Here is a 13,770-nt window from a genome sequence, read left to right on the forward strand (position 1 = left end):
GTTGTCATGGTGATGTGAACAGTGCACAGTGTTCAGGTGTGGCACCTACTGAGTCACACTGTCTCACCTGAACCGAGACACACCCAAACACACACAGATGAAATCAGTGCCCTCCGGCGGGATATTCTCAAACACATACACACGTAACACTTTATCACACACACACTCACACACAGGAAGTGATGGATGGTTTGTTTATGAATTGATCATGTACAGGGATTGTTTTTAATAATACTCTTTCACTCAATTAAAGATATTTGCAGTAGATGCAATCAAAGTACTCTGGAGTACCATGCAAATACATGTTACAAGATGGTACAAAGAGTGTTGGTGGTGTAGTGGGCTAAAGCACATAACTGGTAAATGGTCTGCACTTATATAGCGCCTTTTTAACCTTTTCGGTATTCAAAGCACTTTACACTGTTGACTCGTTCACCCATTCACACACACATTCATACACCAATGGCAGCAGAGCTGCTATGTAAGGTGCTAGCCTGCCATTGGGAGCAACTTGGGGTTCAGTGTCTTGCCCAAGGACACTTCAGCATGTGGAGTCGTGTGGGCCGGATTTGAACCACCAACCCTGCGATTAGTGGCCGAGCCGCTCTACCAACTGAGCCACAGCCGCCCCGGTAATCAGAAGGTTGCTGGTTTGATCCCCACAGTCACCACCATTGTGTCCTTGAGTAAGACACTTAACTCCAGGTTGCTGCGGGGGGATTGTCCCTGTAATAAGTGCTCTGTATAATACATTAGTAATCAGAAGGTTGCTGGTTTGATCCCCACAGTCACCACCATTGTGTCCTTGAGTAAGGCACTTAACTCCAGGTTGCTCCGGGGGGATTGTCCCTGTAATAAGTGCTCTGTAAGTCACTTTGGATAAAAGCATCTGCCAAATGCATAAATGTACATGTAATAATTAAGTAGAATGGTGTATATACTGAATATGAACATTTAAAGTAGATTTATAGTTCATTTCCTGTAGCAGAAACGTGTATCCAAAGCAACCTACAGAAAAGAATAATGCTGTCTTGTTATTAAATTCCATCTCTGTTACTGTGAGGATGTGAGTGTTGGATAGCAGTGCTTATCATGCATGTTGATTCACGTTATGAAGGGTGTGACGCTTTGAAAACGGGCGTTAACAGCACACACACACACACACACACACACACACACACACGTGAACAGCTACTTCAATAAAAGCCAAACACACACAGCATTTTCATTTCAACACTTCACACACACAAAGCCGCAATATTCACTGTTTAATCAGTGAGTTTAAGATGCAATTTCTTCATTTCTGCTCTGTTTAACATGTCATTTGGATGTCTCATTCACTGTTGGTAGATTAAGTGTTGTTTTATCCTTTTAGATCAAAATATTTTCTGGATGAAGACGTGGATTTTTCTTCAGTTAGCAGGTTTGTTGTGATTTTAATCATGCTTACAATAATGTACCATGTTGTTATCATGCTATTCTGTACTATGGCATGTTTTTACACAGAGTATAATGAGAGTTTAATGAGAGTATAATCTGAGTATAATGAGAGTTTAATGAGAGTATAATGAGAGTTTAATGAGAGTTTAATGAGAGTATAATGAGAGTTTAATGAGAGTATAATGAGAGTTTAATGAGAGTATAATGAGAGTATAATGAGAGTATAATGAGAGTTTAATAAGAGTATAATGAGAGTTTAATGAGAGTATAATGTGAGTATAATGAGAGTATAATGAGAGTTTAATGAGAGTATAATGAGAGTATAATCTGAGTATAATGAGAGTTTAATGAGAGTTTAATGAGAGTATAATGAGAGTTTAATGAGAGTATAATGAGAGTATAATGAGAGTATAATGAGAGTTTAATGAGAGTATAATGAGAGTATAATGAGAGTATAATGATGTACTATGTAAATATCCTGATCAATCAGTCCCATGCTATGATTGAAAGTAATGTGTTGTACCATCACTGTATCATGTTTGATCTAGAATTCCACTAACCAAAGAATTTAATACAAATGTAACCAAACGATTGAGTACTGCTGATTGTTGTTTGTGTAGCTCTGTCTGCGGTGTGTGCAGCTCAACAGGACTGCTGGCGCGGGGCGTGCTACCCTGCGACGGGCGACCTGTTACCCGGCAGAGAGCAGCAGCTGCAGGCATCTTCTACATGCGGTCTGGTGGGGAGTGAGGTGGTCTGTACACCTCACGGACAGGTGAGACTCACCTCTGCTGATTCAGAACTGGCAATGCACACACCACATCCCCCCTTCAATCCGGCCATGTAATGGGACATCCTTACGATGCCATTGGTGATAAAAGAGTCGGGGTCGGGTTAGGTAGAAGTCTAAGTTTGACATTGTTTAAACTAGATTTCTCAACTTTGTTTCAAAGAGTGAAAACTGACGAATTTGTAACGGCCAATTTCCATTGCGCTCTAAGTCCTCGTGGTGGCGTAGCGACTCGCCTCAATCCGGGTGGCGGAGGACGAATCTCAGTTGTCTCCGCGTCTGAGACGTCAATCCGCGCATCTTATCACGTGACTTGTTGCGCGGGTTACCGTGGAGACGTAGCACGTGTGGAGGCTTCACGCTATTCTCCGCGGCATCCACGCACAACTCACCACACGCCCCACCGAGAGCGAGAACCACATTATAGCGACCACGAGGAGGTTACCCCATGTGACTCTACCCTCCATAGCAACCAGGCCAATCTGGTTGCTAAGGAGACCTGGCTGGAGTCACTCAGATGTGAAGATGACGCCTTTTAAACATGTTTATTTATGTCAAGGTGATTTGTGCTGATGATGATGTTGGGTTTGAACATTTTTGAGTGAGATAAAATCTTTGGTGAAGACAAACATTCCAATCTCATTAGACATGATAAAACACCCCATAATTAACAAACTCATATTCATCAAGTTTGTGCAGCATGAAGTATTATCCCTCAGGTAGTGTGTTTCTGTTGAGGTGTGCCGTTACAGACACTGTTTAATAAACTCTCTGTGTCTGTCTGTCTCAGTGGAAAATGAAATGTTGTCCATGTGACTCACGTAACCCTGTGGCGTCCAACGCTCACCCCATCCAGAACGTCCTCTCAAGCGCTGGACAGAACAGATGGTGGCAGTCCAAGAAAGGTGAGAAATACATCACATAATGGAAGTCAAATGGGTTGTGAATGCAGATTCATGTTGACTTCAAAGGTTTTCCATTACTCATGTGATTGCTTTATTTCAGAGGAGAATCCGGTGACTCTACAACTGGATATGAATGGCATCTATCACCTGGATACTCTAGTGCTTAATTTTAAGGTATTAAATGGAAAACCAAGTTGTTACATGATTTGATCAAGTCAAATGTCCATATCGCTCATGGGCGTAGAATACGTGGGGGATACGGGGGATATCGCTGCTTACTAAACTCTGGTTTTTGGTCCTGTAGGGTCCGAGACCTGACGCTTTGATCATCGAGAGGTCGAAGGATTTCGGTCGCACCTGGCAACCTGTCCTGTACATGGCGACAGACTGTCCGTCGACCTTCCCACAAGTGGGCACCTCGTTTCCTCATACGTTTGAGGACACGTACTGCTACACTCTGCCACCGACCGTTGGCGACACCTACAGGGACCAGAAGGTATTACACCAGACGCAACTTTACCAAGCTAAGATTGACTTCCTGCTGTTTGCTAAATAGGAATTCTTTATATTTCTCAGGTCCATTTTTATCCTCTACGACAGTTTTCCAACATCGATCTGCCAAACGAATATAAGATTGAAGGTGAGATTAGGGTTGATGTTCTGTTGCGCAAGTTTCCACGTTGACATAATCATTGATTGACTGAATGATTGATTGCTCGTTTGATTGGTTTGGTCTTCAGTGGCGTCTGGTTTTACTGGTCTGCGAATAAATCTGACCAAGTTGGGTCAAGTGCCCAGTATGCCGGGTCGCAGACTGAATCAGTTCTACGCCCTGAGAGAGATGATGGTCATCGGGTCATGTTTCTGCCACGGACACGCAAACCGCTGTCTTCCTGACACGACAACTAACAACTTGCCCAAAACACTGGTAACACACACCTTACATTGAACACACAGCTCATAAACACACACTTAAACCCAACCCAGAGTTAACATGTGTGTATGTGTTGTGTAGATAGGTGGTGAGTGTGAATGTCAACACAACACCGCTGGAGTGAACTGTGAGCGATGTGGCGAACTCTTCAACGACCTGCCGTGGAGACCAGCGGAAAACGGCAACACACATACCTGCAAACGTATGTTCACACACTGATTATACCTGAACTTTTAATGCCTCTGTTCAGAATGGAGCACGTGGGGTTTTCCCTCACTGCTTTGGAACGCCCAATTCCCAATGTGCTCTAAGTCCTCGTGGTGGCGTAGTGTCTCGCCTCAATCCGGGTGGTGGAGGACGAATCTCAGTTGCGTCTGAGACGTCAATCCGCGCATCTTATCACTTGACTTGTTGAGAGCGTTACCGCGGAGACGTAGTGCGTGTGGAGGCTTCACGCTATTCTCCGCGGCATCCACGCACAACTCACCACACGCCCCACAGAGAGCGAGAACCACATTATAGCAACCACGAGGAGGTTACCCCATGTGACTCTACCCTCCCTAGCAACCGGGTCAATTTGGTTGCTTAGGAAGCCTGGAGTCACTCGGGGAATACTAGTGTTTAATTCAATGAGTGGCGTCCAGTTATGATTACTCTTAACTTGACTTAAACATTTTAACTTTTGTTAGTCTTAACAAATAATGAGTCAAAATAACTGCATAAATAATATTAGTATGTTTTTCTGAGTATGTTTAAGATGTGTCTCAAGTGTAGTGTTTTGCTGCTCCCTGCAGGTTGTGAGTGTAATAATCACGCGGATCGCTGTCACTTTGACACTGTTCGATATGAAGCGACGGGTCGCAGGAGTGGAGGAGTGTGTGACGGGTGTGTGCATCACACTACAGGACCAAACTGTGACCGCTGCGCACCCAATTACTACCCAAACCCACTGAGCAACATGCAGAGTCCAGACGCCTGCTTACGTGAGTTAACACAAACTACACACACACAATCCCACTGAGTAACATACAGAGAAGAACTTTAACATTTTCATTAACACATGCTTATGTTATGTTTAAAATTATGCCTGTTATGTTTAAAATTATCTTAAGTTGTTAAATGTTGTTTGTTATGTTAAATGTAACTATAAATGTTATGTTATGGTATAGTTTATGTTATGGTAAATGTTATGTTTTGTAAAATGACATGCAAAATTGTTATGCAAAAGTTTTGTTATGCAAAATGTTATGTTATGGTAAATGTTATTTTAATGTTATAGTAAATGTTATGTTATGGTAAATGTTATTTTAATGTTATTGTAAATGTTATGATAATGTTATGGTAAATGTTATGTTATGGTAAATGTTATAGTAAATGTTATGTTATGGTAAATGTTATTTTAATGTTATTGTAAATGTTATGATAATGTTATGGTAAATGTTATGTTATGGTAAATGTTATTTTAATGTTATTGTAAATGTTATGTTATGGTAAATGTTATGTTATGGTAAATGTTATTTTAATGTTATTGTAAATGTTATGATAATGTTATGGTAAATGTTATGTTATGGTAAATGTTATTTTAATGTTATTGTAAATGTTATGATAATGTTATGGTAAATGTTATGTTATGGTAAATGTTATTTTAATGTTATTGTAAATGTTATGATAATGTTATGGTAAATGTTATGTTATGGTAAATGTTATTTTAATGTTATTGTAAATGTTATGTCATGTTTAATGTTATGGTAAATGTTATGTTAATGTTATGTATAGTTTAATGTTATGGTAAATGTTATGCAAATGTTATGTTATGGTAAATGTTTATGTTATGGTAAATGTTATTTTAATGTTATGTAAATGTTATGTTATGGTAAATGTTATTTTAATGTTATTGTAAATGTTATGATAATGTTATGGTAAATGTTATGTTATGGTAAATGTTATAGTAAATGTTATGTTAAATGTTATTTTAATGTTATGGTAAATGTTATGTTAATGTTATGGTAAATGTTATGTTATGGTAAATGTTATTTTAATGTTATGGTAAATGTTATGTCATGTTTAAGTTATGGTAAATGTTATGCAAATGTTATGGTACAGTTTATGTTATGGTAAATGTTATGCAAATGTTATGTTATGGTACAGTTTATGTTATGGTAAATGTTATGCTGTGCAAAGTGTTATACTAAATTTGATGTTATTGCAAAATGTTATGTTATGGTAAATGGTATGCAAAATGTTATGGTAACTGTCATGTTATGGTAAATGTTATGCTGTGCAAAGTGTTATGCTAAATACATTTTTTTTGCAAAATGTTATGTTATGGTAAATGTTATGTTATAGTAAATGTTATGTTTATGTTATGGTAAATGTTCTATTATGCAAAGTGTTATGTTATGATTAATGTTATGTGTTGTGTTATGTTAAATGCTATCTTGATTTTAAATATAAGTTAAATTCTATGTTATGTTGTATTATATTATGTTATGTTAAATACTACGTTATGTTAAATGTTTTCTTTAATTTTAATGTAAGTTAAATGTTGTGTTGTATTGTATTATATGTGTTATGTCATGTTAAATGTTTTGTTATGTGAAATGTTAAATTAAATGTCACATTATGCTGTGTTATATTCCAGGGTGTCAGTGTAACTCGGTGGGCTCTTTGAACTCTGGTCAGTGTGATTCAGTAACAGGAGTTTGTGCGTGTAAAGCTTACGTTGAGGGCGCGCGCTGTGACCAATGCAAAGCTGGATACTACAACCTCAACGCAAACAACCCATTCGGCTGCTCCAGTGAGTAACCTCTGACCTCTGACCTCAACCAGAGGAAACTTGTATTGTTCAGATGCTGTACAGGAGAAACAACTGAGCCATTAATTTCATTCTGATGATTGTTCATGTGTGTGTGTTCAGAGTGTGTGTGTAGTTCAGTGGGGACAGTGAGCAGTGTGTGTGATCAGCTGACGGGTCAGTGTGTATGCCGCTCTCATATGGAGGGTTTGTCATGTGATCGCTGCGTTCCGGGTTACTGGAATCCCACATCACCCAACGGCTGCCAACCATGTGACTGTGACCCCAACAACGCCCACAGTGCCACCTGTGACCAGGTACACACACAATCATAAATACACAAACTTCCTACTTCATCAAAGATCTCTCCTCATCACGAATGTGTTTTATTGTTGTGTAGGGCACTGGTCAATGTCGCTGTCGTCCTGGATTTGGGGGCCGGACTTGCGGCGGTTGCCCTGACAACATGTACGGAAGTCCTCTTATTGGCTGCAGATGTAAGTGGTTTCCTGCCAATGCCAAAATGTTTTACATTAAAAGATCAATATCACTAAATATCGCTATTCTGTTTATTGAGCACATTTACATGTTTAATAAGTCGACAATGTGTAAATGGCTCAGCGAGTATTGATGCTGACTATCACACCTGGAGTCATGAGTTTGAATCCAGGGCGTGTTGAGTGACTCCAGCCGGGTCTCCTTAGCAACCAAATTGGCCCGGTTGCTAGGGAGGATAGAGTCACATGGGGTAACCTCCTCGTGGTGGTGATTAGTGGTTCTCTCAATGGGGCGTGTGGTGAGTTGTGTGTGGATCGTGGAGAGTAGCATGAGCCTCCACATGCTGTGAGTCTCCGCGGTGTCATGCACAATGAGTCACGTGATCAGATGCGCCGATTGAAGGTCTCAGAAGCGGAGGCAACTGAGACTCATCCTCCACCACCCGGATTGAGGCGAGTAACCACACCACCACAAGGGCCTACCATATAGTGGGAATTGGGTGGTCCAAATGTTTTAATTCTCTCTGATGTATTTGTGATTTATATTCATACTTTCTTTCTCAGCATGTGACTGTGATCCTTTGGGCTCAGAATTGGGCGGTTGTGATAAGCGTACAGGTGTGTGCCGCTGTAAACCAGGTGTTAGTGGTCCTCGCTGTGACACCTGCAGTCGCGGCCAATGCGCCAGCTTTCCACAATGCCCATTGTGCCCGTCGTGTTTCTTCACTATGACCACCCATCTAGAGGATCTGACCCGCAGTCTGGAATGCCTCAGTAACCACGTGCTCGTCCCAAGCCCCGGAACCACGTCCAGTGAACTGAGTCGCAGGATCAGAACTCTACAGAACCAGCTCAGAGTGATTCAAGAGTCCATGATGCTCCCGCCACAGTCCAGCAGAATGCTGAACGAAGCCCTTGATGAACTCGACAGACTCAGGTAGACAAAAACAACTCATTCCCGATTAATCAAATAGACATGGTTTGAAACGGACATAACTTATCATGACTGTCTTACAGGTCTCAGATTAAGAGTTTGACTCGAGATATCTCACCCGTACCGTCCGATCCGGGACTAGAACGGACTTTAAATGGGTTGCAGGAGTTACTGTCATCAATACGACTGGAGTACTTCACCAAGAGAGACGCATTCACAAATACAGCCGGATTGAACACCACCAGTCAGTATATTACTCATTTTTTTGGCATTCAGTCGGGACCCTATTTCAAGACCGCTACATCTTCAGCGAAGTGCTATGCGATACAACATACGTGCAAAGTTAGCAGGCGTGGCCATGAAGTTTTGTAGTATCACGCAATCATGGGCCAAGTCCAGGCGTAAGTGATTTGGCAAAATTGTGCGTGAAGCGTTTGTAGCTAGTGAACAACTATTCATTTCTTACGTTAGTTTTCACAACTAGCATTGGAATCCACAAACTGAGTTTAGACTTTGCGCTGAGAATAGACGTGTTTCTCATCTTAAGTTTAATTACTTATTTATCACAAAAGTAGCTAATTACATTTTGCGCCACTTCATTTAATCTAGAAGCTCAATGCTATTAAAAACTATAATGGCAGGAACAGCAGCTTAAAGAGCAGGTTAAAACCACTCAAATCTATGGAGGGGAGCCAAAGCGGGGCGCTATATTGCGCTAAACACGTTTACGCTAAAAACGTTTGTCTCCGTATACGTACATTAGGCATATGAGGTATCATTTGAAAGCTTATAATCTGAACTTTTCATAGTACACCAATAATTTTATGTTATGTTACATCAAATAATAAAATATGGGCTGAAAATATCCGTGTCGCAAATAAGCGCCCCCTAGAGGTCATATTGTAGACACTTTAATATACATATCCTGCATATATTTAAAGACCTAAATGGGCAAGTTATATATCAAATGAAAGCTCTAATTCTCAGGAATGTGACTGTATCGTTCATATTGTTGAAGTTCTAAAGATTTTCAAAAGAATCACAAATTTAATTGAAATATGATTTCTGTAACACATCAAATACAAATGTCTATTGTATTCGCTGATCACTGCTGCTGTAAGCCACAGAGAGCCAAAAACATTATATCTGCTTTTACCGTAGGGAGGGTAAAAGCAGAGGTAGAGCCTTAACCTAACCCTAATTAACCCTAACACTTTTCTACAAAATCAGCCATTTAGCGTGTCTGTGAGCTTGCATTGCTGAATAATCTAATTTTATATCTCACAAAATATGCAGTTCAGCAGGGCAAGCATGCTAAACAAATCATCATAAGAATATTTTGTCAACTACTAGTGATGAACTGTTTCTATTATCACAAAGGGGAGGATTTCAGCTTTCTAATGACCCCTAGATTGAGCTAGTAGTCCACTCAGAGGCCGAGATATTCAATGACTTAACGAGGGTGTTGCTTGAACTGAACATTAGACTGAATGTCTATGGACGAGCACATCTGTGAGGGGTAAAATGTGTTAGAGCGCCATCTACAGTTCACATCTGTGAGGGGTATAATGTGTTAGAGCGCCATCTACAGTTCACATCTGTGAGGGGTATAATGTGTTAGAGCGCCCCCTACAGTTCACATCTGTGAGGGGTATAATGTGTTAGAGTGCCCCCTACAGTTCACATCTGTGAGGGGTAAAATGTGTTAGAGCGCCCCCTACAGTTCACATCTGTGAGGGGTAAAATGTGTTAGAGCGCCCCCTACAGTTCACATCTGTGAGGGGTAAAATGTGTTAGAGCCCCTACAGTTCACATCTGTGAGGGGTATAATGTGTTAGAGCGCCCCTACAGTTCACATCTGTGAGGGGTAAAATGTGTTAGAGCCCCTACAGTTCACATCTGTGAGGGGTATAATGTGTTAGAGCCCCCTACAGTTCACATCTGTGAGGGGTAAAATGTGTTAGAGCCCCCTACAGTTCACATCTGTGAGGGGTATAATGTGTTAGAGCCCCCTACAGTTCACATCTGTGAGGGGTATAATGTGTTAGAGCCCCCTACAGTTCACATCTGTGAGGGGTAAAATGTGTTAGAGCGCCCCCTACAGTTCACATCTGTGAGGGGTATAATGTGTTAGAGCGCCCCCTACAGTTCACATCTGTGAGGGGTAAATGTGTTAGAGCGCCCCCTACAGTTCACATCTGTGTATTGTGAATGTCCTAGTACTTGCCTGCCATCTAGTGGAATAAAACGAGACTTTTTAAATCAACCTGTCTAATTGTGTAATGTTTTCATCAGGTTACTTTTACGACATTCAGAAATCGTATGACGAGTCGACAGATGCGGTCAAAAGAGCCGATGCCACGAAAGAAACTATCAAGAACTCTGCGGACATCAGAGAAAACGCAAAGAACGATCTAAATAACGTACAGCCCGCCAACACTAAAGATCTGCAGAAACTAACGGAGGATTTGGCAACCAAACCCAATCTCACCCCTGTCGCTGTGAAGGTAAGAGTTCAGTTTGGGAAGTTCAATTGCCGTTTTTATCGCAAAAGCGCGTTTTGTGTGAACAGCCCCTTTGTGAACGGTTTGTATGTTCGACAGGTGTGCGGCAGTACTCGTGTGGAGCCCTGCACTCCTGAACTCTGTAAAGGTGACTTGTGTCCTCCTGACGGAGCGCCCCCGTGTGGTGTGGAGAAGCCTTGCATCGGGGCATTGCCAAACGGCAACAAGGCGTTTCAGGACGCAGACGAGGTGAAAGCCAAACTACAAGACCTCAACAACAAGATTACACAAGCTGCAGCACAGGTACAGTAACAAAATACATTTTACTTCCCTAAAAGACCAGGAACAGTGTTGAGCCCTGTTGACTGTGAACTCACTCAAATACACATTAACGTCTGTTCAACAGATACAGGAAGCTGAAGATTCGACCAAAAATGTGCGACTGTCTACGGATGATCTGGCTAATCAGATCAAGCAGGTACGAGCTGATGTGGACGAAGACCTGAAAGACACCAAAGACTTCATAAAAACACTGAAGGACTTCCTGGCGGGTGGGTAACACACACACACACAAACACACACACACACACACACACACACACACACACACACACACACACACTCCTGGCATAGCATACTGCATTTTGAAAAATGTAGATCTTGTGTCTTTAAAACAGTAAAACATTTCGAAGCCGTGTTCTCTTTCAGCCCCTCATTCGGACCCTGATCAGGTTCAGCGGGTCTGTGAAGGCGTTCTTCAGGCGGAGTTGCCCATGAGTCTGGAGAATCTGAAGAGGAAACTGAAGGAGCTGCAGAATCTGGCCTCGTCTCTGCCCGACAGCAGCCGCGTCCTGGAGAACACCAGACCAGAGCTGGAGAAAGCACGGCAGTTACTGGAGGAAGCACAGAGCGCACGGTACTGACCTCTGACACGTTTGAGAATTAGTCCACACTAATCCGTTACTGTCTGAACAATGCGTTTTCAGTTTACTACCGCCATTGTTTTCCACTACGGGGAACGTTTCCTAAAGTCTGTTTTCGGTCAGGGGAATGTTGTTCCAGTGTGGATGAGGCGCATAAATGGAGCAAAATCAACGTGCTTTCAAATTAAACTAATTATTAATTAGTTTTTAAATTCTGTTTAAAATTAAGTTCAGTATTTTGTTTAAAATTCCATTTAAAAAGATTTTTAGAATTTCATTTAAAATTATTATATAAGTATTTAAATTAGTATTTTGTTTAGAATTTCAGTCACAATATTTACAGTTTTATTCAGTATTTTGTTTAGATTTTAATTTAGAATTCTATTTTGTCGTTTAGAATTTTATTTAGTATTTAATTTACAATTATTAGTATTTAAATTAGTATTTTGTTTAGATTTTTGTTTAGAATTTTATTTACAATTTCGTTTTGTATTTTGTTTAGAATTATTAGTATATAATTAAGTATTTTTTTTTTTTATGGTTTCATTTACAATTTTTACCATTTCATTTAGTATTTTGTTATAATTCTGATAATAATTTTGTTTAGTAATTCGTTTAGAATTATTTTTTAGTATTTCATTTACATTGAGTCAATTTAATTTGCAGCTATTAGTATTTTGGATAGAATTTTCTTTAGTATTTAATTTACAATTTTTACTATTTTATTCCGTTCTTTTAGATTTTAATTTAGAATTCTATTTAGTTGTTTAGAATTTTCGTTAGTATTTTATTCAAAACTAGTAGTATTAAAATTTTTATTTTTATTACAATTTGATTTAGAATATTTTAGAATTCAGTTCAGAATGTTTTGCATTTTGTTTATAATTCCGTTTTTAAATATAATTGAGTATTTTAATGTAATTGTGCTCAATCGTGTAATCTGCAGAGACGCTGCCTTTGGCATACAGCAGGACGTGGAGAGTGTTTTGAATTCAATGGACGACAACGAGGCCCTTTTTGCCGACCTGGAGGACAAGATCCAGCAGAGTGTGGAAATCGCGAGGACCGTCAAGCGGGATGTTGAAAAGGTCAGTTTGAGCAGTCACGATGATGATCAGCGGTGCAGTTAACCCCTCTGCGTACAGTCCTAATCTCTCTTTCACTGCCGCAGATTGAGGACGTTTTGGCTCCTGCAGAGAAACAGATTGTGGGTGTCACAGGGTTGATGGATAAGATTCCCCTGCTGATGGAAGAGTTAAATAAAGATCTGATGACAGGAACAGCACTCGCCAATGATGCTCAAGATCAGGCCGATTCAGCTCAGGACGAGGCCGACCGGACTGCAAAGGTACCCAAAACTCTCATGATGCTGCAGTCACAAAACATCTCAAATGTTGCTCCCAAAAGTCTCCAGGATTGAAATGACAGTTAAAGTGTGTGTGTGTGTGTGTGTTCAGGACCTGGAAGTGTTAAAAGAAGAGATTGAGAAGCTGAAACAGGCGGCGGCGGCGAACAATCAGGCGGGTGAAGTGGGCGTGCGTTTACAGAAGCTACAGGAAGAGGCGGGGTCTCTGATGAATGACACCACAGATATTAAGAAGGCACTGCAAGGTAACGCCCACAACCTGACACAGAACTCTGTTCATCATATACAGTAACTGTGCTAATCTTTTGTCTTGTTGGTGTCTCTCAGATAAGGAGGCATCCATACGTCAGGCGTCAGTACAGATACTGGAGAACGCCGCTCGACTGTCAGGCCTCGACGCTCAGGTGGAGGAACTTCGAGATGATATTCGATATAAAGCAACAAGACTGAACATCTGCCAGGGCTGATGTCACAAACACACTCTTATTTGGATAAACACCTGCACTCATTTACAAGCTGCATACGCATACATTTAAAGGGATAGTACACCCAAAATAAATATGGGGGGGTTAATGTATAGAATTGATTCTGTATTTGATGTTGTGCCTGTTTGTCTTATGGATGGAATCAATAAAAATGGTTAAAAAAAAATAAAATAAAAAACGTTCTTTCTTCTGCTGAAC

At 40.6% G+C, this 13,770-nt stretch overlaps 1 protein-coding gene across 2 annotated transcripts; it reads left to right on the plus strand.

Annotated features, from left to right (window-relative positions):
• Nucleotides 1-1,172: 1,172 nt before the first annotated feature.
• lamb3 (laminin subunit beta 3) lies at nucleotides 1,173-13,746 on the plus strand. 2 transcript variants are annotated; one of them, XM_052123499.1, is made up of 23 exons: nucleotides 1,173-1,275; nucleotides 1,376-1,423; nucleotides 2,061-2,215; nucleotides 3,021-3,135; nucleotides 3,236-3,309; nucleotides 3,440-3,631; nucleotides 3,712-3,775; nucleotides 3,876-4,063; nucleotides 4,151-4,271; nucleotides 4,864-5,052; nucleotides 6,711-6,866; nucleotides 6,987-7,180; nucleotides 7,264-7,360; nucleotides 7,925-8,297; nucleotides 8,378-8,538; nucleotides 10,590-10,801; nucleotides 10,898-11,101; nucleotides 11,205-11,349; nucleotides 11,507-11,714; nucleotides 12,668-12,809; nucleotides 12,893-13,069; nucleotides 13,179-13,332; nucleotides 13,415-13,746. In XM_052123499.1, the coding sequence occupies exons 2-23, from the start codon at nucleotides 1,393-1,395 to the stop codon at nucleotides 13,552-13,554; spliced, it is 3,492 nt and encodes a 1,163-aa protein (XP_051979459.1). In that variant the 5' UTR covers nucleotides 1,173-1,275; nucleotides 1,376-1,392; the 3' UTR covers nucleotides 13,555-13,746. The 2 variants fall into 2 exon arrangements, with proteins under 2 accessions (XP_051979459.1, XP_051979460.1); XM_052123500.1 differs by lacking the exon at nucleotides 1,173-1,275 and having other exon boundaries at nucleotides 1,276-1,423.
• The last annotated feature ends 24 nt before the right edge of the window (nucleotides 13,747-13,770 follow it).

Source organism: Xyrauchen texanus, chromosome 50 (genome assembly GCF_025860055.1).
Source record: "Xyrauchen texanus isolate HMW12.3.18 chromosome 50, RBS_HiC_50CHRs, whole genome shotgun sequence".
Taxonomy (NCBI): domain Eukaryota; kingdom Metazoa; phylum Chordata; class Actinopteri; order Cypriniformes; family Catostomidae; genus Xyrauchen; species Xyrauchen texanus.

Bases quoted from the DNA above. Each gene is read 5' to 3' on its own strand.
- lamb3 (XM_052123499.1), top strand. From the start codon at position 1,393: ATGAAGACGTGGATTTTTCTTCAGTTAGCAG. The intron at 3,310-3,439 runs GTATTAAATGGA...TTGGTCCTGTAG, and splicing joins CTCTAGTGCTTAATTTTAAG to GGTCCGAGACCTGACGCTTT. The intron at 13,070-13,178 runs GTACCCAAAACT...GTGTGTGTTCAG, and splicing joins AGGCCGACCGGACTGCAAAG to GACCTGGAAGTGTTAAAAGA.